This window comes from Haemaphysalis longicornis, unplaced genomic scaffold, assembly GCF_048455015.1.
Source record: "Haemaphysalis longicornis isolate Haplotype H1 unplaced genomic scaffold, Haemaphysalis longicornis Haplotype H1 scaffold_12, whole genome shotgun sequence".
NCBI lineage: Eukaryota > Metazoa > Arthropoda > Arachnida > Ixodida > Ixodidae > Haemaphysalis > Haemaphysalis longicornis.
This window is the reverse complement of record NW_027526225.1, coordinates 6,417,160-6,444,776: the sequence shown is the minus strand read 5'-3', so window position 1 is coordinate 6,444,776 and position 27,617 is coordinate 6,417,160. Positions and strand designations below refer to the sequence as shown.

Below are 27,617 nucleotides of genomic sequence, written 5' to 3'. Positions count from 1 at the left end.
TTTTCTTCTTGGTGTTGTTGTTCAAATAAAAGAAAGGCAAACAAGTACTAACAAAAAGAAAATCTCGTCCCCACTGCACGCGCTACCCTAATCCGGATTTTTTGGAAACTTGTCTCAGCATGTCACCTAAATTGGTGGTTTTCTTGTTTTTATTTTTTAAAAATAATCCTTTGTTATGCTTTTAAAAAATACTGCACGTGAAAACATTGTAGATGCACTTGAAATGTAATTTTGCAGTTTTGCGAGCTCGCTAATCGTCACTGCTGCTATCACAATCAAATGACATTTGTTCCGCCGTGTTGACCCGCACGACCGAGCCGAATGTCATTAACAGCTAATCACACTTTATTTACATTTACTCTATTTACTGGATCATGATAACACTTCAAATGTAGCTATTTTGTTATGACGAGTGTGTACTCTATATACATGATATTTCAGTGCAGTAGCATTACCGAATCCTCAATCTTACGTATGAAAGAGGTTCTTCATCTGAACAATAGACACTGACCATTAATTATGGTTTACTATTAATGATTGCAGATAATCAAAAGTAACACTAGTGATGGCTAGACTAGATTGTAGCTTTGGCGATGATTGCAGTCATGTCTGGACGTAACACCAGATAGCTGTGGTTGGCGTTGCGTCCAGGCCTCACATCTGAGAGCAGCCAGCTGTCTGGACTTTTTTTTTTTTTTTACAACGGGCCAAACCGCTTTCGCTCACTGACTATTCAGCGTCGCTGGTAATGATCAATTCCCATAGCTGGTCCAGTCTGGTTTATGGGAAAATTCTACGCTGGACCCAGCTGGTTACAGAAAGAATTTAATCATAAACCGGCTGGGACTAACTACCATTTTCTCTTGGGTTACTATCAGTAATTACAGGTAATCAGCTGCAACCCTGGCGATGGCTACGTCTGCATGTAACTTCAGCAACGATTAGGGTTACATCTAGATCTGACGTAAGACACTCCCTCACAGAAAATGACTATAACTCTTGTTTTGTCGGAACTTTCCTCCCCGAAATCATACGACTGTCGGCCGCTAACAAGACTTTATCATTGCGGCGAGTTTCTTTTACTAGTCACAATTAGTGCACAGTGAAGCTGCAAACAGAATTACAGCCACCTCGAAGAACCGACAGCCGGCTGCCGATAGACATCGAGCATGATTACAGAAAACGGCTGCAACTTTCGCAATCGAATCTTTCGCAATAACAACAACAACAAAAACATGACTAAGATGACTGTTATAATGCTCGGTTTAATTTACCTGTAGTAATTAGTTAGTTCACAATAAATGAGCCAGTACCTGTTTTCATAATTTTGTGTCACTTTTGTGTCGCGCGCTAAAGGCGCTTCTAGCCGGCCATGGACCCACCTTCACATATTGGAATGCCCGGCCGGAGGAAAAATGCTGGAGTGGCTCGTGATTTCTTTCATGTGCGCTAAATAAGCATTTTCAATAAACCCTCGTTTGCCTAATTATAATCTTTTGTGCTCCCTAACTGCCACGTAACCCACTAAAAATGGACCACCGGTGCATCGTAAGCAAATCCGAAACCTTAGGAGCGGCCGTGCGAATTCGTAACAAAGCAAACTTAACGCCAAGGTAGACCGGAGGACATCGACAGCTATGAACGCGTAGCCGCCGCTCGCGAACTTAGCCGTAGTGCGCTATGTTCTGCCTCAACCACTTACGCTGGTCTCGCTGTCCAAAGTGATCACACCGTCACACACTGATACGCGATTACAATTGCGCCGCCATGCTTTTTTTTTTTTTTTGCTTGCCAAGTGGATTGGATTGGCTACTCGCTAAAATGTAGCGGTCTCATGCGGTCTGTCATCTTTCGGGTCTTCGTAAGCTTAAAGTGATAGCGTCCTCGATGAACACGCACCGGTGTTGCCCCCAAAACCGGCGCGGTGCACAGTGCCCCACGACGGTGCGTACCGGCACGGAGCGTTGATCGAGGACAAACGGGGCGGTTCTACCCAAGCGCCATCTCTTAATCTAAGAAATCAAGTCATAAAAACGTTCACAAGTAACAATACAGCACTGTAATGAGACACAGCGCTATTTGAAAGTGGTATTTATTGAAGGCCAATGATTATATGCACGCACAACTTAAATCCGTCACACATGCGGAACAACGTACCGCCACCGCTTCCACTAAACAGCTACATACAAGCTGCTTCTAATCTTCGTTTGAGCCATAATGCGAGTGCCTGTTTTGTTCCGCCCTTCCGTTACAGCAAAACAAGTAGGTCTTCATCGTCTAGGCACTCCGGTAACAGTTCATGATAATTCGATCGAACGAAACGAATGTCAATCCCCAACTTCCTGGCAATGCATGCAGCCGCCTTTGAAGTACACAAAGTTCGCGTCCTCATTTACAATCACTGGCCGTTGTTACCGCCCGTTAGGAGACTGTCGCATCGTTGCCCGATGAATTCACAAGCACGCCATCCTTGTCAGCAACAATACACAGCTTCGTCCGCCTTGACACGAGTGCGGCGATGGCGCCGTCGCTGCAGCAGACGGCGGAGGAAGCTCCTTCGCCGGCATCGTCCGCGATGCATCTCGGGACTGCACCGCCGGTGCGCGGCGGTGCAACCAAAAATTGCCCCGCGACGGTGCACCCCGGTTTATCGAGGACGGACGGTGCACACCGGTGCGGTTTATCGAGGATGAAAAGGCGCACCGGTGTGCCCCGGTGTGCACCGGTGCGGTTTATCGAGGATGCTATGAATTTAGAATTACTTCTACTTCCATTATTTTGTCATTTTTGTAGTAACATTATTCAACTCTTCTTCTATTGCTCGAGTTTCATCGCGAAGAGCAGAGCATGTGCTATTGTGCATAAAATTTCTACAGCTGCCTGTTAAACATTTTTTTTAATTTAGTGGAAGTGTACGTTGCAGAATGTAAATATACTTCAGCATTTCGACTGTTTTGTAAGTAGTATTAACTCTATGGTTTTGTACGGTTTTGTAATATTAATAGAAAGCCAGTAGGAAGTGACGAGCCGGTGCAGAAGCCAGCGCTAGCCAGTGTTGAGTTCGTGTTCGATTCATGCTTCGATTTGTGCTTTGAGAAAAGGAACAAGGAAAATCTGACGTGTGGTTACCGCAGCGTTCTCAAACGCAGGCTGCAACGTCCGTAATGGCTTAGGGACTCTAAGGTTATGGGTTCACTGCCTGCCCGAAGGCGTTCCGGCCTACCGCGCACCAACTTCAGTGTTTGTTGATGGCCAAGAGGAAGACGTTCGGCACGGAAGAACTTCGAGGCACGATGAGCGGACCGTTCTACCAAGGCAGCGGCGTCAGCGACCGCCGGGAGTCGGGTCGGGTGAAAGACGCCAGTCTGCGGCGCGTTCTGGATCCCGCGGCGCGCGTGCGCCGCCAAAAGAAAGCCGTCGACGGGCTCGAAGAGGACAACTTCCACGACGACCCGCACGCGAACCTGGTGATGCACAAAAAGGCGCCAAAATTTGAAGAGACCTTCGAGGCGAAGCGCAAGCGCCGCAGCAAGGGCGAGCCGCTGAAGACGCGCTTCAAGAAGAACTTCAACGCCTTGCTCGAGGAGCATCAGTTAGCGAACCCCGATCCGCCCAACTACAGCCACGCCAACGTTCCGCCCTCCAAGCTGCCGCCGCGCCACTTCTGCTCGGTGTGTGGTTTCCCGTCGAACTACACCTGCGTGCCTTGTGGTTCGCGCTACTGCAGCATCAAGTGCCTGGGAGTCCATCGCGACACGCGCTGCATGAAGTGGACTGCCTAGTAGTGCACCTGTTCCTTGTCTGCACGGTGAACTGTCGCTAGAGTGTCGGACCGCTTTTTGTTCTAACGGCCGTACCGTGCGCGGAAACGCAGTTCCCGTTCGCTGTGACTGCGCCCGGACTTGTGTGCTGCTTGCGGGCATTATGTAGTACCAATGACTGGTATTGCCGTCGCGTGCTGAGCCTGGGAAAGATAAAAAACAAAACAACAAAAAACAAGTGCAGCGATTTCTTATTGGTTGCAGAGAGCACGAAGGTTGGAGGAGGTGAAACCGGACGTGTAAAAAAATAAACCTCGGACTGGCAACGTTACATCAGATGCTGCTAATGGCCATTTCGCATTTGCGAGATGCCTAAGATGGCTGAGTGGGTGAATGCTGAAACAGTGATAATAAACTCCTCCATTTCACATGACGTTTCACTGAACGAACGACCGATGCCTGTGTGTGTGTGGTTTTTTTTTTTTTTTTTGGTCCTTGTTTTTCACGCGTCAGTGTGAACCAACGCCCAAGTTAACGATTCTCACAATTGTTTCATTGGCGGGGCAGTTAACGACCTTGTGCAGTATTGACTTGTCAGGAGCAGTGAAGAATGCAACTTTCCTACAACAGCCGCCTTCTTCTCTTTTTCACAGAGAGGGTCATGTAAATATACTATTCATGGATAATTTTGTTACCAGTCGGACGGCACTAATTTCTCTCGCATACAGTGCCCATTTATCAGATCTAATTTTAAGGTCGCTTCGTACTCACTCTAAACGGGGCATGCTTATATATGCCCCTTGTGGCAACCAAGCCACGAGAGGTAAAGGTTGTGAAAACAACGTAAAAAACAAACTAATGTCCACTATGATTCCATGTAAGCATGGCCTAAAGTTATTTCTCTGCTGAGGTGTGTAATGCTCTTAACTCCACTACTACAGACATAAGAATGTGCCATTATGTTGAAGAGTTAATGCGGCAAGCATTACGGTGGCCAGACAGGCTGCTGTCTTATTAAATGAACGACTCGCCTATTGTTTCAGCAGGCACAAACACACAATCGCAGCACTCCTACAGGCCACTGGAGAAAACAGTAAAGTTCACCCGAAAAAAGGTAGAGCCATCATCCACTGCAAGAAGGACAAAACAAACTGAACAAAAAAAATGTTGTGGAATGAAAACTACTAAAGCTGTCGGTTTTCTTTTTTTTCAAGAAGCACTGTTGAGGGCATGTCGCACTAATTAATATCAAATCCCCCAGATAATTTTGCAGTACCATTCTACACCGGCACACTGGTTGAACGTAATGCTGCTGCTACAGCAGCACTGACGAAACTTCATCATTTTGGTGGCAGTTGGTCAGCCTCAACATACGAGTACAGAACGAAGTGATGTTTTACACGTCTTCTTTCAAATGAACACAAGGCCTAGCATGCTTCATGGCTTGGCTTGTTTTTCACTTGTGTTTGCCAAATTCATTGTCTTGTTTCTTCAGTGTTCCAGACAACTATGCCGCATTCACTGATGTCCTTGGCATCTGCCTAGTAGCTCAGCTGGAGTAGTACGAGCACTATGTCAGCTACCAGCAGCTACAGACCATTCAAGGTGCACCCTTAGCTTGCATTTGCAGGCAAGCTCTTGTAAACTTCCTTCATCGTCCAAATCATGTTGAGTGCGATTACCAGTACACACATGCCTACAGACAAATAGCATTTGTACAAGCAGAAAAACACTTAATGAGAACAAAGAGACAATTTTTCAAGACTTCCCACCAATGTTCTCGTGCACTGGCAACAGGTTCTCAAAATATGTGGCTCAAAAGTTCTGCTTAAAGGGGCCCTGCAGCAATTTCCACCGACTACACGGAATGTATTTTGGGGTCTATTGTCCCAGCAATCTCGTTTCGCAAGAATTATAAAGATCCGTTCACTGTCACCGAAGCTACGCGAAATGAAAAATCGCGTATAATCCCCTCTCAACTTGATCGAAAACTACACGACGAAAGCTGCACGCTCTCTCCAAGAGAGGTGGGCAACTCGTGGCGTTCCGTTTAGCTGCCTTCGATATATCAAAGGTTGTGGAATTTGCTCTTTATCTCCGCAACGTGGAGGGGCCTATTTCCGGTCTGGAGCAACAAAAAAATTGGCTCCAATCCACGCTGTGAAGGTGATTGGAAAGCAAAGCTTTAAATGACACCCACAACAATTGCCCGTGTGACGTCACTTGAATTCACACACGTGGCTCTACAAAGAGTGAAACCAGATTCTGCCACCCGTTACCTGGAATTCGTGGGGACGGCGTCCCGAACGCAGCAGCGTCGGACACGGCCGGTCTAGAGTGGCGGATGCCACCGCTGTAGCCCAGCCATGCGTCGGCAGAAAGAAAATGGAGAGGAGCATCTTTCGAAAGGTGATACAGCGGAACCTAGCCATTCTGATGTGCCAGCTCGGTGCTACACCACCGCACGACACAAGCGCAGTCATCGAAACAATTTGGCATGTGAGCTTAGTGATTCCCATTTATGCCGATTAAAACTAGTTAGTTTAGTTAAGTTTGAGAATTGCAAGAAAGCTGAGGGAACTTTTATAATTGCTATTTGTCGGAACCAGGTGCTCCTTTTGTAATACCTCTTAAAACACAACCGAATTGGTATTCACTAATTTAGAAAACAGAGTCCCATTCATGGCAAGCAGTGTGCAAAATGTAGCATTTCTCTAGCGGGCAGATGTCTGTCTGTGGTCTGTACATTTTGTCTTCCTGCCCTGCAAACCAATCCTTAAGTATCTTTGGCATACGACCACTTAATTCCATCAGGTGCGGGCTACCCAGGAGGTGCTGTCGAACAAGTTAATCAAGCTGTGCGAAGGAAGCGCGCAATGGACGCGAAGCTGCGACAGAAAAGGCCCAAAACAACTGTCGCTAAAGCAGACGACAAAGCCATCCTGCCGACGCCACCGCCGGTAAGCAGGCACTCCTGCGCAGGGAACGGTGGGTAAATTCGCCGTACTATCTACAGCGTGTCCGCACGCCGCAAAAGAACAGTTGGCTGGTAGAGGTAGAAAGCTTTGCTTTAAAAGAAGGCATTGATGCCTGCTAGCAAGCGTGCACTCAGGCTGGTAGGATGTTTTCAAGTGGTCTGGTTGAAAGGGAAGTGTTGAGTTCATCACTAAATCTCCGCACGCACTCAAAACACAAGACACGCCAAGACTGTTTGTACAGGCTCAGGCATAAAAGAGGTTAGTGCACAGCGCCAACAACGGCGGATCAGCACAGGAAATGCGAGCAATAAACCGTGAAGTTGACCAGCGACATCTCATAGGACAGCCACCGCTGTAATGACTAGAGACCGGTTTTAGGCAAATGAACCCTGCCGTTGCCGAAAGGACACTGAAGTCGACCTGAAAACGGTCCCACTCGTGGCAACAATAAAGTTTTATCTGATCTGATCTGTTCCTTGCACTCCTATCGCACCATTCTGATATATGAGCAAAAATTAGAGTTTAAGAAGGGCTTTTGTGGTGTTTTTATACCTATAAATGCCTGTTTTGGCTTTTGTGCCTGAACGCTTATAAATGCCTATCTTTGAGTATCGGCGCGTATATGAACACTATTTTGCGTTTCTGCTCTCGAGCGCAGCTTGAGATCGTTATTCACGCCACTGGGCAGCACTGACTGTTCAGAACTCAATGGGGTTTAACCTAGCCCTCTAGTTCAACCAAATCCTGGAAAACAAAATATAGCTAGCGGCAGTGAAACGGGATGCTTATCCTCAGTGACAAAAGGCACGGTTTTGAATAAAAAGATCTGGAGATGTTGTAGTTTGCTATTGCTTCCAGTTTTCACACGGATTCTTAGTCTACGCTTCGCGTATTCTTCAACTCTCCAAACAGATTTCTTCTAACATGTGCAGTTGCATTGTTTATAGAAGCATACTCCAATCCAACTCAATTTTCAACGCAGCGGTTGAGCATTGATATTTGTTAGCAGATCACTCCTATATTGAAGAGCCAGTGGTGAAACATCACTGCGCAGCTGCATTTCCTTACACGTTAATGTTCATACTGCCGACGGGCTCTAAAATGCGTTTTTCCTTGAAAAATCTGTTCGGTTGCTAAAGAACTTTCTAAAAATGCTCTTCAAATGTGCGGAAGTGTGTTTGGCAGTGTTGGGATGTCTTGCTTGTACCATTGAGATAATATCTATGAGAAAATTGCCAGAGTTGTACCTAACAGTCTTCGTGTTAAATTCGTCGTCTCTCTTGCGTTTAATATTTGTGTCTGTTTTTCTCGTGTTGTAATTTAATCATGTCAGGAAGGCACAAGGTAGTGCTTTTATTAATTAGTATTCCCAGCCTTCGAATATTCTTTTGCATGCCTGTTTCACAATACGTGATGCTGGAACAAGCGACTGTAGCCATTGAACATGAATGTATCTTCATTAGTTCAGCAGTTTTGTGGGACAATTGAAAGGCTATGTTCAACTGCTGGTGTCTTTGGGCCATCATAAACAATAACATTTTTAATTTTTGTATTGTAGGTACAGGCTACGCACTTCGTTTGAAGCTATTTCGATTCATGCAAAACTGAATCATGCTACATTTGCAATGGTGGGTGCGGTGCGTTAAACGTTTCTTTTTCTGCCTATTTTAGACGCCTAAAATGCGCATTTCCAGTGCCTACAAATCTGGCGTCTAGTAATGACATATTTACGGCGGTGCATCATGAGGGAAATTGAAGAGAGTGTGGTTGGTTTTTCGGCGTCTTTCACAGCGATTTGCGCGCTCACTGTTTCACATGCACGTGTAATATTTGGCTTAGGTATTCCTGGCAGTGTAATCTAAACGTCACACAGGTTTATTTGCACTGCTCAAAGCGTGTTGCAGAGTCCCTTTAAAATTAATGCAAGGGGAAACAAATGCCCTTATTTATGCCTTCAGCTCAAGAAAATGGGACGAAAAGCTTTACAGCACTGAGTTTTCAGTTTTCAGATACAGTGCGGTAACTGTTAAAACTTAGAGCGTTTTGGAAGCCCTACAGGTTGCAGTTATTGAAAACGCTAGGCTTTTTATGTTGCCCCAACTTTAAGGCTAGCTTCAATAATAATCAGACACCAAGAAGATGCATTTCCAATCGGAACGAGTTGTCTGCCCATTTTACATTATTCATCACATCTTTGCCGGCCAGTTTTGCAGCAATTACAATTTTTTTGTCTACCTGTTTCACTCTTCTTTACATTTTTTTGTCAGCTCCTTATTTATGCCATTCTCCAAATTACAGTACGCTTGCTTTACATTGCTCACATTTTGATCCATCCCATTTTCAGCGTCTGCTTGATTTAAATGTCAACGTGGAGTGCCTCAGCCAGTGAGAAATCTGACCTGCCAGAACTCTTACTGAGCTTTCTTTATTTTCTTTTTGAGGGAGCCTTAAACTGAAATATGTGCTTGAAGTCAGCATTACTTCAAAGTCCTTTTACTTCATAAATCTTAAGACACTGCAATGAGATGCGTGACTGAGGGGACAACGGGACAATGACTACTGCAGATGAGTTAGAACCATTTCTGATAAGTGGATCAAAATCCTACAGCAGCAGTTATCTTTTTGGAACATTTAACATTGCACTGAAATGGTTTTTCTGAGCATGCCTCAAGTTCAAACATATCTGAAACACAGTGATCTGCATCTCTCCTGCTGAGCCATTCAGAGTTGTTTGAGAAAGATGCGGAAAGGGTATTAGATCTTTTTCTTTCTATTTTTAAGATTAAATCGTACAAACAGCTGTTACAATCCAATAGAGGACTGTTTTAGGGGCATAAACTATGCAGAGGTTAAGCATTTGCACGAATGACACCTCAGGACTTTGGTTTTTGTTTGTTATGCGCATTTTCACACTAAAAAAAAAACGCTGCGCCCTGCGAAAGAATATTTCTCAGACGATTCCTGCCACAAAATAACTAGTCAGAAAATGACATGGCAATTAGCATAGCACCATCGGCAAGCTGAGTTTCTTGAAAATTAGTTTTTTTTTTTGCCAGCAGTGGCAGAACATAGCGGAAAGAAGCTTTAGCCAGAGATCGAGCCCATCGAACCAATAAAAAAAGTATCTTAAAACGTGCAAACAAAAACTCCCGTTTTTCGTTCTACCAACCTTGGGTAAATTTAATTGCATTTTAATCGAAAATATTTTAGATTTAGTGATGAATGTCTGAGAGATAAGTTTAATACGAATTGTGGGAGTGGGATCTTTGCACAAATAGAGACAAACATAGAGTCTTGAAATTTCAAATTCAAATTTTTTTTAACATCTTCGCTCATGAATTTTATCAATTTACTTCAGGTTTTCTTATTAACCCTTTTAATATTTTGTACCATGAAAACAAAAGAAAAATGTACCAAATTTACCGAGAAATGTTTTTCGCATAATATGTAGAGCTTTCTTTTCTGAATAAAACGGCACAATTATTTCGATGAAATAACTTTCCTTTATATCCATGACTGAGTAAAAAGACTGCTGTAAGATGGCTTCACACAGCACCATTATTTTGATGAAATAACATTCCTTCACGTCTTAAATGAGTGAAAAAAGGTTGCTCGAAGATGGCTTCACCGCAAGGTCGCAGTGTCTTGCTACAAAGCGCCATCAGGGCTCCAAAATGAACGATGACGAAAATAGTCGTCATCGGCCATTTTGGTACAAAATCCGATGGTGAATATACTCGTCAACAGGAGCAAAAGGGTTGATACACAACTAACACAATACACCATACACAATTGCATACAACATAAACAATTCCATACAATTACACATTTACAACATACACAATTGATACACTACACTGTGTATTGCACTGGTGTTTTTTAATTGGTGAAATCAAAGCAATCACAACAGCAACTTTACGTAGACATTTTAATTAAAGGCCAACTGCACTCAAATTTTTTTTTGCCCAAACCTGATCCAAACAAGTTATGCTCTAAAAGTCACCATGGCGAAGTCCAAAGCCTGATACCCATGTACGTAGCACAATAACTGCAAGTGTTCAGAGTAGTTCTAGATCTGTAGCAGACGACGTTTGCACCTGGTGGAGTGTCACCGAAACAAGTTCTGAGTGGCCTGTGATCCTGTGATGGAGAAGAAGAACCTGTCCGGTGGCGGCCGCACTTCTCTGACGACTGGCAGGGCGCTTTGCCACGCGCAGGGATGCGTTCACCGGAGGTATCTCTGCTAAACCACCCCGTTGTACCACCGTTGGTATCATATGTTTTAAAACTAACCACACAGGTAACAATATTTGCATTTTTTCAGCCCAATAAAGAAGATTAGAAGCCTATATCCTGTGCACGCTTGTGGTGCTTCTGGAGATAGTAACACTTTTTTTATTTGAAAATAATATTTTTACTCATAAACATAACGCGAAACGCATACCTGCCTGCACACTTATCTGTGCCTGCATACCTGCCTGCACACTATTGCATCTGTCCCAAAAAGAAAGACCTTTATAAATCCTTGACCACTTCCGCGTGCAATGTTTGCACTATTTAAACTGACCCAACGCCACCTCCACCCCTTTTGATATGTCCAAAAGTTTGACCTAACTCGAGTTGTTCTACGTGCCGGTATACACATTTCTATATTATCTTTTCCTCACCCACTAAGTGAGCCAAAACCAGCCTTGCTCGTCGTAAGATATATCCCCACAAAAATAGGCCGTTGTCTTGGTGCAGTTTGAAAGCCAACAAAACTGCTCGTCCCCTAAGCGATAAACTACATTAATTTTCAATTGTGAAATAAAGCATTTACTTTTTTGTAGTGATAGACTTAGTTCACGTGAACGTGACCTGTTATTAACAGCACATGTCCCTGGTGAAAGTAGCCAACACCTTTTAGTGGATCATCTAGCTTTGGAAGCAAACGCGCAGTTTCAAACCGATTTTACAATTGTGCAGCGAGGTGAGAGTTACTAAGCAAATACTGACAAAGGTGCTTACACGTAAATACACAGCAAAAACAGTTCGTGATTGGTCGCCACCCATGCGCACTTCGTTCCCATTAAAAAGAAAACGAATTGATAGCCAAGAGGCCGACTAATCGAAGTTGCTTTTCGATATCATTCGAGCAAACAGCTTTGCAAATCCGGACCTGCTTTTATACTTGCAATGCCAAGGATTGCTACTCCGGCAGGCATTCTGATGCAAAAATAACTGCTGACGGTGTGCTTCATTTCGGTTAATAGCAACATGATGTTGGAATTGCACCTAACTGCATCAGCCTCAGGAAAATGTTAGTGGAAGTTCTTCTGTGGCAATAACAGTGCAAAAGGAGGCGCTACCACGCGCACTTGGAGGCTGCTGCAAGCAGCTGCCTGTACTGGTGCGCCCGCTTTCGTTCCATTATTTACGCAACGTCGACAGCCAGTAATGGCTGTTTCCCCCCCCAATTTTGGTTCCAAAACCGCCAATCTTCACAAGCCATTTGTGTCTCCCACATTTCTGTTTGAAACAGAGTTTTGCAGTTGGCACTCTTTTTGTGTGTCCTATTAGATTACATTAGATTTACATTGGCGAATGTTTGAGTGCAGTTGGCCTATAAATATCTTAATATAACATGTGACTGGATGACACCCAGGGCAACATGAAAGTCACTTTGGTACACAAACCCCACTTCATAAAGCTAAACTCTCACATATTCCAGTTATTTTCAATAACTGGAAGCCTGAACTTGAGATTTTCCTCTCCATCATAAACATAATTTTAATTCAGTGCACACACTTTCAGTTTAGTGTATTTAATCAGTGATTGGGGAGCACTTAGAGGTACTTCCTACAGCAACAGCAGAGTAGATTTACAAGCGAACGCATCTTTCTGTCATTGGCAGCATCTGTCCAAACAATGCAAGTGTGACAGTTCTAGCGCACTAAAAAAAATGTCAAACAATCACTACATTAGCCGTGGACAATACGCCACACTCCCTCCTGCCTGGGTTGCTTTGGGAACTCGGCGGTGCAAATCGTGCACGATGTCCACGTCAGCTTGATGCGTGGGTGAAAGTGCTGCACGAAAAGTCGAACGTCGTAACTGTCCGTGCTAAGCCTCTCCAATGCTGAAAGCTGTTTAAACAGCGCATGCAGATCTTCGGGACCCCTACAGAGTTGCGACAGGCGTTGATCCGTCTTAAGGGTGAGCCGACGCAAACGCTCGTGCGGGCGGTACGGCACGAACGGTGCGCCGGAGAGGAACACTGCGCAAATTCCCGAGCCATCAATGCAAAGGTCGACGAGGCCACGTGCGGCGCGAAGCAGAGTGCGGAACGATCTAATAAAGATGGCTTCGTCGACGCTGAGGGAGACGAGATGTCGGAAGGCGGTGGGGGGGACGTTCTCTTCACAGACCCTGGAACTCTTGAGGGTGAGGCTCTGCAGGTTTGGACAGCTCTTGTCGATGGTCGAAAGGCACACTCCGTCGAAACTGAGCAGCGCCAGGTGTGTCAGCGAGGAGAGGAGCAGGTTTCTCGCGTGCGGCTCGAACGGACAGGGTGGACCAACGGTGACGTATGCAACGGAGAGGCTCCTCAGCTCGGAAAACTGGGCAATGCGACCGACGACGTCCTTGGATCTTGTTGACACCTGCACGTGAAAGCAGAAACTTTAGGCTCCATTTTTTTTAACTGACCTTTAACAAATATCCTGACTGTAAGCAACAGAAGTGGCGTCTGCTAGGTGCTCTACGCCTCTTAATGGGAAAATAAAATTGGGGGATCGTTTCATGAAGTGAACTGGTATTTCGCCTGAGCATACTTTCTCATATTTCTGCCATCACTGTTTATCCGATTATTTTAAAGGGGTACTGACACAAAATTTTGAAGGCGAGATAACTTTGGACGTACATTGGTGTAAATGCACATACATCACCTGCAAAATATCAGCAGCAAATACAGCCTAGAACATATTTAAAATCAATTTTAAAGTGTGCAAAACGCAACCGAGCAGCCAGCGGAAGACCTCATGCAATCGACATTCCCTGGATATTTTGTAAAGAAACAACACCCAAACACATCACGGGTTTGTGTTGGTTGCTTCCGAACTGCCGGCGTTTTTCGCCAGCTCACCGCTCCAATCAGAGGTCAGAGCTTCTGCTCTTGAGCAACGAACGACCCGATCGTTGGCGGTGGAGGCGCCGTGATTTTGTCGGCTCATCGGGCAGCTGGCCGCGACCTAAGTTCTACAGTGGTTCCAGGCACTTTTTTTTATTGCTTTTTATTACACCGAACACGAAAATGCGCCGGGGACACGAAAAGCACACTTAGCGAGTCGCGCAGTCGCTGCGCAGGCGGCAGCCATGGCTGCGAAGTGGCGCAGGCCGGCGCAGGTAGCTCGTGCGATAGCTTGTTACCACTGCACAAAAATTGGACCCAGGTCCCAACCATGGCAGCTTATATGAGAAAGGAGTTAATGATGCGATGGCGGGTTGCATTAAAAATCGTCACCTGCACTGCCTACGAGAGCAGCAATCGAATATCCGCTGCACTGCTAAGCCGAACACATCTGTAGGCGGACCTGTAGGCAGACCGGCTGACTGCTCCCAGCGCACGTCTTCCCACCCACTGTCTCAAGCATCGTGCGTCGTCCTCTAGCCGCGGCAGCAATTTGCACTCGCGGCGCCTGCGTCGTGTCCACGGTCGCTTTATAATGAAGCGGCTCATGAGATCAGTATCTAGGGGCACGCACAGAAACTGCCGTCGATGCATATTCGACAGTGCTACAGCAGCTCTGCTCTGCGATATCCATCCAACAGTCACGTAGTCAGCTTTGTTTACGCAAAATCTCGTGTTTCGCGACACCCGCTGAAACCGAAACTGCGACTGGCCGCATTAAACAACCATCGTACGCTGAAGCAAATGAGGTTTCCACATGTGATAAGTAGGTCATTAGCTACTTATCACAACAAAAAAACAAAGATGCAAAATTTTTGTGTCAGTGCCCTTTTACCACTGTTTGTGTAACGATTTCCCCACTTTGAGACGACACCATTATAGGGTCATAACCTGGAGCAATCTTGGCGAGTGATGTGACCAACGTGACTGAATGGGTGCAGTGAACAGGTAGCAAAGCCGACAGTGACAAATGACAAGATAGTACACTGTCACCAGGCCCTTCCATCGCTGTCACCGTCGCTCACTTCTGGACGGCCAGAAGCAAGCGACAGAGGGGCCCGGTGGAAGCGCATTCTGTTGTCGCTGTCACTTTCACTACCTGTTACAAGTTTTCGAAAAGAAAGTTATAAGAACTTACGAAGTAGTATAAAAACAAAATAATGATTAGCCATGGCAGACGAGTGTTCTGGCAACATGACTCGGTTGTATTGAATCTCGCGCTTTAGGTCACTCCAGCCAGTCCTTTTTACCAGCAGAGCAGTTTAAGCTTTTAGTTCCACCGTCCAGCGTTACCAGAAAAAAATGCGAAGAAAAAAGACCGAGCGCATGTGAGCGTGCACCTCGCGATGGTTGCCTGGCGTCAGTCAGCTCGACCTTCAAGAACACTCTGCCCAGCATTCATGGCGTGATCTCTCGCGTGCTCTTTTGATCGCCAGTTCATGCATGTCCGTTTGCGTCTGAAGTCGGGAGCCCAGTGTACAGATGCTGAACTTGTAAAGCCGATTTCCGTAGGTTCTAGCGCTTGCCGACGCGGTCCACTTTGGCAGAGATGTGAAAGGGTGCAAACCAAACGATCCTGGCCTACCAGGTTGTGGAGGACTTTTAGCTGCAAGTTCGGAAATAAATGTAAGGTGCAACAGCCAGGTCTCCGACGAAGGGGGAGGGGTCGCCCGCTCTGCTGTTTCTCCAGCCGTGCACCTCTGGTGCATGCTGCGGCACTTTTTTAACACGAAAGTGTCTTATTCCCGGATACACGAAGATTTCGCTGACATCATATGCGTCATGGAAGTGACGCCTGTACAACAGGGGTGCACCCCTGCACACAGGGTCTTCTTGCGGGGAAGCAACCTTTAGTACTAAGGAGTGCGTTATAATTAGGGTTGTTTGTTTTTGTGCTTTATATTTTAACACCCAAGTGTTTCATGCCGGGATACACCAAGGTTTCACTGACGTCATGTCCGTCACGGAAATGACGCCAGTACACCTTTGTTGAAGTGACCCGCCAGAAGGATGTCGCTCGCCAAGCACACCCACACGACAGCCGCTGACCCGGAAATCATGCTCAGCTGCAGATTTCGCTGCACATTTTACTTTCGTGTTTTACTGATTCCTATGACACAGGAATCAACCACAGTTTTTTTAGCCATGATTTGTCTAATAGGATCAAGTCCAGGGAGGGCTGAGCCCCTTTTATTGATGACAGCACCCCCCCCCCCTCCCCCACCCCACCCCCCCTCTTGAGAAGGGGCCTTACCCGCAGGTGCCGAAGGTGTGGATACCGTCTGATGGCTTCGTTGATGCCTTCAAGGCTAGCGGGTTCGGTTAGCAGAGCGGGACCACCATCGTTACGCCATGCGTGGCTTCCCAGCGTCAGCTCCTGTAAGTTGTGCAGCACGGAGGTCTTTTCCTTGAGAAACGGAATCTTTGCCTCCAGCTCCTTGGCGAGTGTCAAAACATGGTCCATCGGGGCTTGCACCGACGACATCAGCTGCATGTACAAAAGGAGTCGGAAGAGCAGTACAGAATCTACTCTCTCCTGGCTACCATCGTTTGCTAATGAAGTGACGACAAAGACAATGCACAGTTCTGCTTCGTGTAAAGATGGCTGTGCCGGAATAACGAATGTGAGCTCTGTGTGGTTTCAAAGGGCCATGCAGGCAAAATAAAAGTTTCGTTCAAGCATGCCGCCACTATCAAAAAAGATGTATCTCGCCTCAAGCCCTCAACATACTGCAACGCATACACAAGCTGCCCTCCATCTACGTCGTGTGGACACCAGGCCAACCTTCCAGGGAGTGAGGCGGCACATGCCGCTGCCCGTGAATTAACTACCCGGGCATTCCCTGAAGGCAGAGAAGACCCACCGGAATCCCTCAATCACCTCCCAGTCCCGAGTCGTTACACAGACATCTTGTACCACAACCGTCGAAATTGCCTCGTCTACCCTCCTCCTCATCCATCTCTCAACACCAACCACGCTCGCCTTTGGCGACGACTACAAACCCAGACATACTTCAACACAATTCTACACAACATATCACCAACCATGTATCCCTACGAATTCCCATCCTGTAAAACCCCCAACACCACATACCACCTTGCCTGGGCTTGCCCCCTACCACCCAGATCCCCTCCCTGGAGCAGTGGGAGTGCGAGCTGACCAGCTGCCCGCTAGAGACGCAGGTTAACCTCGTGTCTCGGGCAAGAGCAGCTGCCACGAGTCGCGGCTATCCGGACTAGGAAGGCCACCCACAACAGCACTTTCCGCTCCAACAAACGTTTCTCTCCTCCTCCTCCTCATAGAAAGCCTGATTTGTACCGATAACAATGACATCGATTTTATCGCAAACGCCATACAAATAATCGAGATATTAAGGAAAACAGACAACAGAAAACGCACGAAATTGTCCAATATTTCTTGCATTTTTTTTCAGTTAAAAAAAAAAGAACCTTGCGCGGCTCGAACAGAGCTGAGTGAATTACCAGAGCCTAGTTCTTTCAAACCAAGCAAAGTTGTATCTCATCTTCATGGCCTTTTAAGCCAGATAATAGGGGAAAATGAAAAAAGTGTGCCTACACACACTGGACCATCCTGAAGCGAGAAGACTATCACGTGATAAATAAGGGAACTCTGCCCTGATGCTCGTGATAGGGCACAGGCAATGTATGCAACCCCATCTGCAATGCCCAGGTATTGGAGCATTCCTAAATCAAATGGCTCACTTGTTCTAGAGTCATCACGATGTCCTCCACAATGTCTCATGCTGAGTTTTTTAAGCTAGATTGTCCCGCAAAAAATTGTTTCAATTTGTCAGCTGATACGACAAGAACTGCTCAAGGAATGCAATGTTTCCAGATTCAAGGAGTTTTTTCCGCCTTCTAAAATCAAAGGAGTCGAATTGCACGTGGAAACCACACTTAGGCTGTGATGCGGGTCATACTGCAGAGGGCTACAGATTACCTAACTCAGATCATTCAAGGACATACCAGAGGGCCACAAATTCATTTTGACCACCCCGGGGTCCTTTAAAGGGGCCCTGAAAGGCATTTTGAGCACACTAAATGAACTAGTGCAACCGTTAGATTGGGTCGTCAACGTCCTCTGTGCCAAGTATTACTCTTTTACGCGCAGCGGAAAGCTCGCACTTTTGTTGCAAAGTTTGTCGTTTTTTTCTCACCCTTCCCTTCGTGTTTTTGGATGCCGCCATCTTCACATGTCTACATCATCGATTCCCAGATGTTCATCATGAGCTAGACATCCTGCTATTGGGCGGCTTTTTCACGCACTTCCGGCAAAGAGATGAGTCGTCTGCTCAGCGTCGGCTCGCCGGCTGATCTGCCAGCGGAGTGCCGGAGTGCTTAGGCATTTTACGACAAACGAAACAAGTGTAAAACAAACGCTTAACCGTTTGTATTGAATGCAACACGGCCATAACACGACATGGATATTCTGTTACCTGAGTACGTTCCATAAAGAAAGCGTTGAAGCCCCGTGACACTTTCGTGCAATCGCAGAGAACGCCCTCAGCCGAATGCCCGGGTTTGACACATACATTTTATTCAACTTCAAAACAATCCAGAGATGCGTTTCTAATGAACACAATGTCACAACATGCGTTGAAAGTCTGAACCACGATTGACAGAGGATGGGTTGCCTCCTGCCCATCGTAAATTCGGTACTCACCTCGCGCGTGGTTTGCGGGGACGAACAGCAAGTCACTTAACTCTGGCGCACAAGCTGATGGCTTTTAGCCACGCACACTGCACATACCCCATGCGAGGTTGAGTCGTACGTCGCTCGAGAAAGATAATCCAGACCATGGGAAACACTATCCACCCGCAGAAGCACGTCGCATTTCATCGCGAAACAAAGGCGTCCACAACACACACACCATCGCCTCCTGTAATGCCAAACGCATCTCGCACTTCCCAGTGGGAATGAGTGGTACGCCTGCAGTGCCCACATGTTGCGAAGTGGGGCCCCAAGCTGAACCGGGATCACCCAACCGTAACTGACTTCATGAGCAGTTTGTGCCTTGTTGCCAAGGCAACCGATGTTTGAGATTGTCAAAGAAATGGCGCTCGCTCCAGCGCTAGAAAGCTCAGAGCTAGGAGAAATATTCTAGGCACTCTATCAGAGCCGCGCCGGAGCATGTTCTGCCAACGTTGCCGCTCTCCACCACGCGTCGCCCCAAGCTGAACTGGTCACATGATTGAAGCGTTTTGTACACGGGTTCTGTATCGGTTTAATATGACTTTTTCACATGCTACCGGCAGGAATTACCACCGCCGCAAAATAAGACCCGGCACCAGCGGGGCCACATCTGATACGGCGCTTTTTGGATAAACAGTGCGCGGTGCATCAAGGGAACGAGCGCACGACCCTCCCCGTGCGGCTGCGAGTTCGCCGCCGATAAAAAGTCATGTGCCGCCAGCAACGTACACCGCGAAAGGGCAAGGCCAGGCCGCCGCATACATGCGGCCAGATTTTTCGTTCGCTTTTCCAGCCTTGAGCGGAGTGCGGGATTCATGGTGTCAACAAAGCTTGCCCGTAGCAGACGACAGTCTGAGCAGCACAATAGCGGAAGTACGTAACCGCTGCGGAGCGCAGCATCATGGGAGGCCAGGCTCGCGCGCCGTAAACAGCGGAGAGTAAGTCGAAAGGAGGAGGAAATGCGGAGCGACGATAATGCGCGGTTTTTTATTTAGGATTTCTCAGCTAATACTCATCGCTTTAACATAATTCTTGCGGGAGGAGATTGCAAATACATTGCTTTATTTGGGTACATGTACATCCATGCATCGGCAGAAGGTATTTCAGGACCCCTTTAACCCTTTGCCCAACAATGCAAAACGGCCGTAGCAGTCCGCTGTCGAGCTATGCCCGACATGGGTGTTCAAAGTTCAATTTCGCGGTTTTTCTCACTGAGATGCACCTGCATTCTTTGCATACATGTTGCGCCATCCAGTGAGGGATAAGTGAACTTTGTTTGCTGATGTCTTCTGCTTTTTGCACCAGGGTGCAGCACAATGTTCAGCAGGGGCCTTCGAGATTGCAGAGCGTTTTCACCTGCACGCTGTTCGCTGAGAAGCGTGTGTTCTACGGTGGTGCTCTTAGCAAAAGCGATGATGACTTCAGTGAGGAAGAGAACTGCGTGCCTCCATCAGTTAGTGATGACAGTGATTCGACAGAAGCGAGTGATGAAGACCACGACAGCGGTAGAAGATGGCAGCGTGTGGATCATCACTCTTAAGCTACGCATTTTGCTAAAAGACAATGAAATGGTGGTGAAAGCTTTTTTCCTCGCATCTAGAGGTTTCCATTGTGAATTAGTTTTATTTGGAGGTGCACGCAGCTGCAGTATCACGGCGAGAAAGAGCAGCGGAACCTGCAGTACCGCCGCAACCTCATTCACCAGCTGGTGGGTGATCTGAGGGCTCGGGCCAAAAAGCGGGGCCCGTCTGCACGTGTGGAATGTGAGTAAAGCCAGATAAGACGAGGCATTTCGTCTGCAAGCTCCCAGGCCGAAACAGCAAGGACTGTGCTATTTGTGGCAACAGAAAAACAAAAGAAGGCAGGAGGGAAACTGTGTTTTACTCCGAAACCAACAGTAAAATCCTGGCCTGCTGCGCCCAGGAGAATGCTTCGAGCGGTTTCACAAGCTGCCCAAATGTCGGTTGAAGAGTTTCACACGCAGAATGCAAAAGAAAAAAATAAAGATACTGCAAGTTGTTCTTGCGCAGTTCGCATTTTTCTTCGCGGCGCCAGAAACTGGCAAAATGGTAGCTGCGGTCCGGAACAGCCGGAAATTTGTTAAAAGTTCCGGACTGCAAATGGTTAAAAGAACACAACTTTGTTAAATTTAAAAGAACAGACCATTGGTAGCTCGCTCCACTCCGTTCCACATACAACGGACACTTAAACAACAACAACAACAACAAAAAAAAAAAGAAACGCAAGGAAAATCGAAAAATTTTCCAATTTCGCGAAACAGTGATGTACGGTAATATGGGTATGGGTGACATAATATGGACCCGCACTAAAAATGCAGTTTCCTGTGTCTTAACTGCCGTTGGCATTCCAGTGGTGTGGTCAAGTGTAACTAGAGGCCCTTCTACAACCGCCCAGTCATGCGTCTTTACGATGGCTTAAAAGTTGGCAGCCGCCAATCACAGAAACAAGATTCTGCGACCACATAGAGAAATCACCAGAATGTTGCTGGGAAGTTGCCCCCACTTCACCTGTTTTACTTAATATCTCTATGATTTGTTCGAAGTCTGCCATAAAATTGGAACCGTTGTTGTCAGGACAAAGTGGTGCTGTTAACAAACCAAACTTGTACAGTCGACTCCCGATAATTCGAAGTTGCTTAATTAAAATTTTCAGTTGATTGGAAGTGATGTTCTGGCCCCACCAATTTTACATGCAATTCAACGGCAGGTACTGCTGGAGGATTCGAAGCTAAAACCCATTACATCGGTTAACTGGAAGTGATTTCGAATAAAAGCATCGAAGTGACCGTCATTTCTTGATAAAATTCAAAATTTTAAGCACCGAGACATCGCTGTTCACTGCACTGTGTCGGTGCCATCGCAACTGAGGCAGCGTACAGTCGATAAAACAGTTGTTCAGTTTAGACTCGCGCTAGCATATGCGTCTGTCTCTTTTCAGGTCCTCAATTTTGTTTGTCGAGCACAGTATCGTGTGCGCAGCTCACGTAGTGGACGCTTCAGGCTTCAATTTAAGCTATAAGTCTCAACTATGAGGCCAACCCATGATGACGCACGAATCAGCAACGACAGTCGAGAGCCTAAACAAAATCGAGAAGGGAGACGTGTTGCAGACTAATGCCAATGCTGTCCATGTGCTTCCTGTTTAATTTGAAGTTTTTTTGCAGTTGCCATTGACTTTGTATTAACAGGAGTCGACTGTATTTCGCCATCATGGCTCCTTGAACAAGCGCCAATAACTGGCAACTTCCGCGGCTCACACGGGAACCCCAGTGGCTAGTCAGATGAAGAAGCCCCCCATGTCGATGTTCCGTCCTCGTACTCACCGGGCACGAGGCAGCCACCAGACGCACGAGGGTGCTTTTGCCCAGGTAGAGTTGGTCGGTCCCAAGAGCGGCAGTGCAGCCGTAAACTTTCTCGAGCATCGGAAAGTCGCTCTCGATGTTGCAGAGCTTGCGCTTCCGGTTGCTCACCTGCAGGTGCAGGTCATGGTAGAGAACCAGCACCGATACGCTCTGGATCCCCGGCAGGTCTGCTATCCAGTCCCTGCAAGGTCATTCCAGGTGTTCTAGATAACACGTTCCAGATAAGGTCCAGATAACGTTCCAGATAAGGCTCAGATAAGATGTTCCAGATAAAAAAGACTAACATCGTTCCAGCTAAGGGCACTGCATGTAATCGCTCGGAAAAGGAACGCGCAGTGTTATTGAGAGGCACGCCACTTCCGAATGGAGGTCGGTTGCATGCGGAACGTACAGCTCAACATGAAACGCTTCAAGATTTCGTTCCAAGTTCCTGGATCCCAGAGGCAACTCTGCCGTGCTTCCAGTGGTCGTCGCTGAAATGGTTGGGCAATGCAATAATGCCCACGATGTTCTTTGCACACCATGGCCCAGGTAAACACCACACCATATCCTTCGAAAAGAAAGGAATGTGAGACACAAAAAAAGTAACGCTCAAGTGCTATTGTTGCTCAAACAGTTCGTTCATGACTTAACAAAAAAAAAGGGAGGTGCAAAACTGATGGGTGCAAAGGAATACACGGAACGACAAATACGTCAAACAACTCGGCAAAGTGAAGCGTGGTAGTAGTTGCAGTTTACTGCCTCGCACTGGCCGGTGCTTAATTAAGGAGCTCACGGGACAAGGGACGCCACCTGGTCTGATATTGTGTAAAGTTCCGTCAGTTACTGCACCGAAACTATTCGACAAAATCCTCGGACTAAGGCTCTCATGTTTAAGGGGGCTCACTGGTCTTAGACCAAAAAAGTTTATTTTTGCAGTTATGATGATGAAAATTTAGGGGCACGTGTAGTTTCACATTCTGATTGTAGATATGAAATTTGTTTTTGAGTAAAGTGATTATATTCAAATTTATTTGAATTTTTATTTTCAATTTTTTGACAGCCTATGTAAAAAAACTGCTGGAGGGATGCAGCTAAACAGGGAAGCAGTGAACTGTGCATAAATCAAAGAGTGCAATAAGACTAACATTATTGTTCTATCTGGTCTGTAGCAGAAGTTACGACCATTTGAAGTTTGGGCTTGGAAGGTGGCAGCCAGAAAAACCGGTTTTGCCTTCCAGGCCCAAACTTCAAATGGTCGTAACTTCTGCTACAGACCAGATAGAACGATAATGTTAGTCTTATTGCACTCTTTGATTTGTGCACAATTCACTGGTTCCCTGTTTAGCTGCATCCCTCCAGCAGTTTTTTTACAAAGGCTGTCAAAAACTTGAATAAAAAATTCAAATAAATCTGAATATAATCATTTTACTCAAAAACAAATTTTATATCTACAATCATAATGAGAAACTACATGTGCCCCCAAATTTTTATCATCATAACTGCAAAAATAAACTTTTTGATCAAAGACCCATGTGCCCCCTTAAAATCTCTTCGAGGTGGCACTGATTGACTGATTAATTGACGCCTGTGTTGGCAAGGTTGGGACCTCGCATTTGGGAACCCACATAGGTGTGATTTAAACTAGAATGCTAATGTGTATCTCTTAAAAAAATTGAAAATTTTGACACTGACAAAGCAAAATAAGACCCTTTCTAGCAGTGCACCACTTTACCTTGACCGAGCTGCCCCCAAGGATCCATTCCCTGCCCCGTAATTTTCAATCTGGCCATGACCACGGTCGCTCACAATCTTGAACGATTCTGGGGCTTGCTTAACAATTTATGCCTGACATCGCCATATGGGCTGAATCAAATATTACCCTTCTCCGGAGGCAATGCAAACAGATCTGCAGCTTGCCGTAACTAGTACCGAGTTCCCCTTAAACGCTTCCAGCCTAAATCTTACTCTTGGAACATCAGACTTCCTTCCTGTATTCTGCCCCAAACCACAATGGAATGATCAACACCCTACTCCTTATATAATGGGCCCACCCATAGGTTAGATCCTGTCTGAGATCTTAACATTCCAACTGTACACAAAAACAGCCCGCCCAGTACATGTGCTCCACCAACTCAAAACTCAATGTAAAACAATAATTCATACCATTCACCACCTCTCTAACAAATACAATGGCGGGGCAAACCAAAAAGCAACCCAGGTCCCGGCATGCACTGTTGCTGTCAGTACCATTACCTATCTAGTGCAAGTTTATGAGCTTCAACAAAATCCACTCCCACACCTTTCAGATCCTGATTTCAGCCGCTCTCCACACCATCAGCAGACTTTTAACCGCTGTCCCTTTCCCCCCTGGATGTCATCATTCAAGAAGAAATCAACAAGTCAGCCTTCAAGCACCTTCCCTCTTCCCAAAGAATTCAACTCGTGGCTTGGGCCAACCCAAAGCCTCATCAGTCACTGCCCATCCCCACTCCCTTACTCCAATGGCATTACCCACTGGTCACTGGCTCTGCCATCTCGCACCACATTCTTCGCAAAGCTCCATCCACGTGCAGCAATTGAATCGCCACCTTTACCAAGACCAAGCGAGTGCATGAAATCCACGCCTTCTACTATGACATCAGCATAGCATCACCTTATAAATCATCGGCACAGCATAGACCTCCCACGACTCTCTCAACTATTCACGGCTGTTAGATGCTCCACATACGGCATGCTACGCCCGCAATCATCTTCACCCAAGACTTCCTTATGTTCGACTTAACATGGCCCATCCATTGCTTATTGCTTCAAATATTTGCTAAATGTGTATACACATGCACAACATATTTAAGGTGGGCTCCGGCTACTCCTAAAGCATTTCAAGCAAAACAAAAATCAAAGCCCCTTTCTTAAAGGAGCCATGAAGACAAAACACACGTTTGGTTCATTCAAAAGATTGTCTCGTTAGAATCATACTGACGCCGCTTTTAACGTAAACTTCGCTCAAATAAGCTGTATAATTAGGAAAAAAGGGAAAGGTGATGCGACCCACTTGCTCATTTCCCGCAACAGAACCTATGATGTCATACCAGCCAGCTCTGCAATTGGCGGAGGCCGGCAAAAGCAGACGCAAATTAGGCAGGGCTTATAAGCTTGCCAAACAGACTATTTGCGCTTAAATTTAGGCCACATTCTTTTTAAAGCAGTCAGAATGGTGGGACCGACAGTGGAAGTTACGAAAGCCCACGTAAACATAGAAGTACCAATGCGTACTGCTGTTGGTACTGCGCGAACTATGCTTGGCTCAGCTGCACAGGACTGCGGGGCTTTGGGGTAGTTTTAGACGGCACTTGCTGATTGACGCAAGCAACGGTGTATTGCGTGACCATATTTGTCGGGCGAGCACTCTGTTTCACAAAACGATTATTTTCTCCCCGAACAAAAACAAACCAGAGGCAGAAAAACGGCTTGCCACGGTATGGTGGTGACATCTAGGTTCACTAACGGTAAACAAGGCTTTCCAATTGGCTACAGAGCGTTCAATTCCTGTGATGTCTTTGCAGACCACGAAAACACACGATCTAGTGGGAAAATGAAAATTTTTGGGGGAAAATCAAAATTTTTTTATGTAAATTGATTAATGACTCGGTGAATAAAGCATCGTTTGCATCCGGTTAAGTGCTGGGGGCGCTATAAAACACGAAATCTTTCGAATAAAACAAACTTGTGTTTTGTCTTCATGGCTCCTTTAAGAGAAAGATAGCTAAAATGTGAAGCTTTCTCCCACGCAACCTGAGTCAAAGTCAAATTCCAAAACCCGAACTGCTTCGATTGTGTTGAAATGGTGCAACTGGATAGACGTCTTCATAATGCTTCATAACGCGAGGGACCCAGCTACGACTCCGACCACAGGAAGCGTTATTTTCCTTAATTAAGGTGCCTTTGTGGAAACCCACTGTGTAAGTAGGCTTTCCTGCAGTGCATTTTGGGCATAACAATTTCAAATGTTGGACTTTGACTTTGAAGACATTGGCTTCCGATAAAAGAAAGCCTCGCGTTTCAAGCACTTTCACTTCACTCACGATAATTATCATCAGAGAAAGTTGGCTTTCCTGCAGTGTGTTTTGGCCATAACAATGGATGGCACGAGTGAGGAATAGAACGCTTCGCCTTAAAATAAGGGAAGTAAGAGGACACTTGCCTGTTGTGCACAACGATCAACGATTCAAAGCTGGACAGCACCATCTGCGTGGCGGCGAGAAACGACGGAATCGAGCGCAAGCTGGGTAGGCCCGCAAAGAGAACTTTGGTGTAACAGTGCGATCCGAGGAAGAATTGGGCTGCGATGAATCCCTGGATGTCCGTCGTAATCCTCAGACGATCTGAGTCCAGTGCGAGTGGCGGAGGGACGTGTTCGGTGGTTAGCAGTGGGTCGAACAGTTTGAGCATTATGAGGTTTTCGGCGCTGAGAAATTCGTCGGGGTCCCCCATGTCGCAGATCTCCTCCTCCATTGCTTCGGCGCAGCTCAGCAGGCTAGTGCTTGCTGGATTTTTATTCGTGGCCATCTCGAGCTGTATCTGATGATGCTGTGTGGGAGGGGGCGAGATGTGAGCGCATTTCATTTAGTAGTTTCCTTCACCCTCTGGAATGCCAACTGCAATGCTGGGCCCTATTCACTCTAAATTCTTGATAACTGAATTTCTACAATTTGAGATGGGTTAATAAGCCTTCATTATTAATCTTAGAAACAGCTAGTGCAGGTTTGCAACTTTTTAGCCTTCATTAGAAGGCAGAGGCTATTTTGATGGCAGCCGGCAGATTAGCCCGGGAGAAAAGTTGCCGGCAGTTCCTTCCATTGGAGAAAAGTTGCCGGCAGTTCCTTCCCATTGGCTGGCAGTCATCACGTGGTCTGGGCCAGACCAACGGGAAGAAACTGCCGGCAACTTTTCTCCCAGGCTAATCTGCCGGCTGCCACCAAATTGCCACTGCCTTATTAGAATTTTAGTAGTCACAGAATGTTGGGTTTTCACTTCTTTTGCATTTTTGTACTACTGATATATCCGAGCGGCAGTAGCCCAAAGGCACCTAAAAGGCCCAACTTCTCAGCTTGCCACTTCTATGTCCATTCTATTAAAGAAACCAGGCGTATGTGTTCGAACAGATGGCTTAATTCTTTTGTTGGAACTTTTTTCATTTGCTGCTTGTTTAGCTAGCATATTTTCGTGCTCGGACAGCAGACACGCCGAATCCTGCATCAGCACCATTCCAGAAGATAGCGTATATGCTCCGCTTTTAGAAGCTGCGTACGATAACTTGAAAAGTGCACTGAAGAAGGGCTTTTTTTTTTTAATTTTTTTTTACACTTTGCAACCAATTTAGTAGTTTCAATTGGAACCTGAGATACACGCCTAATTTTTCCGATAAATTTTGCAGAAAATTACTTATGCATCCTTGAAATCTGCCTAAACATATCAAATTTCTTCTAAAACGATCCAGTCAATGACAGCTGTCATTAGAGAGTTATAGCAGATCGGAAAAACGGTTCCGGTACGGTAACGTCTACCGTCTGGACGCCGCCGCGCATGCGCAGAACCCTACCGTTACCGGAGCGACTTGGCCGCGCGGTACCCA

General features: G+C 46.3%; 3 protein-coding genes across 4 annotated transcripts in view; 1 reads left to right on the top strand and 2 right to left on the bottom strand.

The window, feature by feature from the left end:
- Window positions 1–1,786, bottom strand: part of LOC144162339 (uncharacterized) — a 46,084-nt gene extending 44,298 nt beyond the window's left edge. The window contains exon 1 of one of the 2 annotated variants that reach the window (XM_077692831.1): window positions 1,703–1,786. The gene's annotated coding sequence lies outside the window, so the exon portion shown is untranslated. The other variant, XM_077692832.1, reaches the window with a different exon arrangement.
- A 1,230-nt stretch (window positions 1,787–3,016) lies between these two features.
- Window positions 3,017–4,217, top strand: LOC144162338 (zinc finger HIT domain-containing protein 1). Its single transcript, XM_077692830.1, has one exon. It carries the CDS (start codon window positions 3,249–3,251, stop codon window positions 3,780–3,782), a length of 534 nt encoding a protein of 177 aa, XP_077548956.1. The 5' UTR covers window positions 3,017–3,248; the 3' UTR covers window positions 3,783–4,217.
- A 4,966-nt stretch (window positions 4,218–9,183) lies between these two features.
- On the bottom strand, window positions 9,184–26,572 carry LOC144162336 (uncharacterized; the record flags this gene model as incomplete). Its single annotated transcript, XM_077692829.1, is given in 4 exon segments — window positions 9,184–13,380; window positions 16,162–16,395; window positions 21,965–22,184; window positions 26,187–26,572. Coding segments are annotated over 4 exon segments (1,500 nt in total). The 3' UTR covers window positions 9,184–12,699.
- Window positions 26,573–27,617: the final 1,045 nt, after the last annotated feature.

Excerpts from the sequence above, each read along its gene's own strand:
- LOC144162338 (XM_077692830.1), top strand. The coding sequence starts at position 3,249 with ATGGCCAAGAGGAAGACGTTCGGCACGGAAGAACTTCGAGGCACGATG.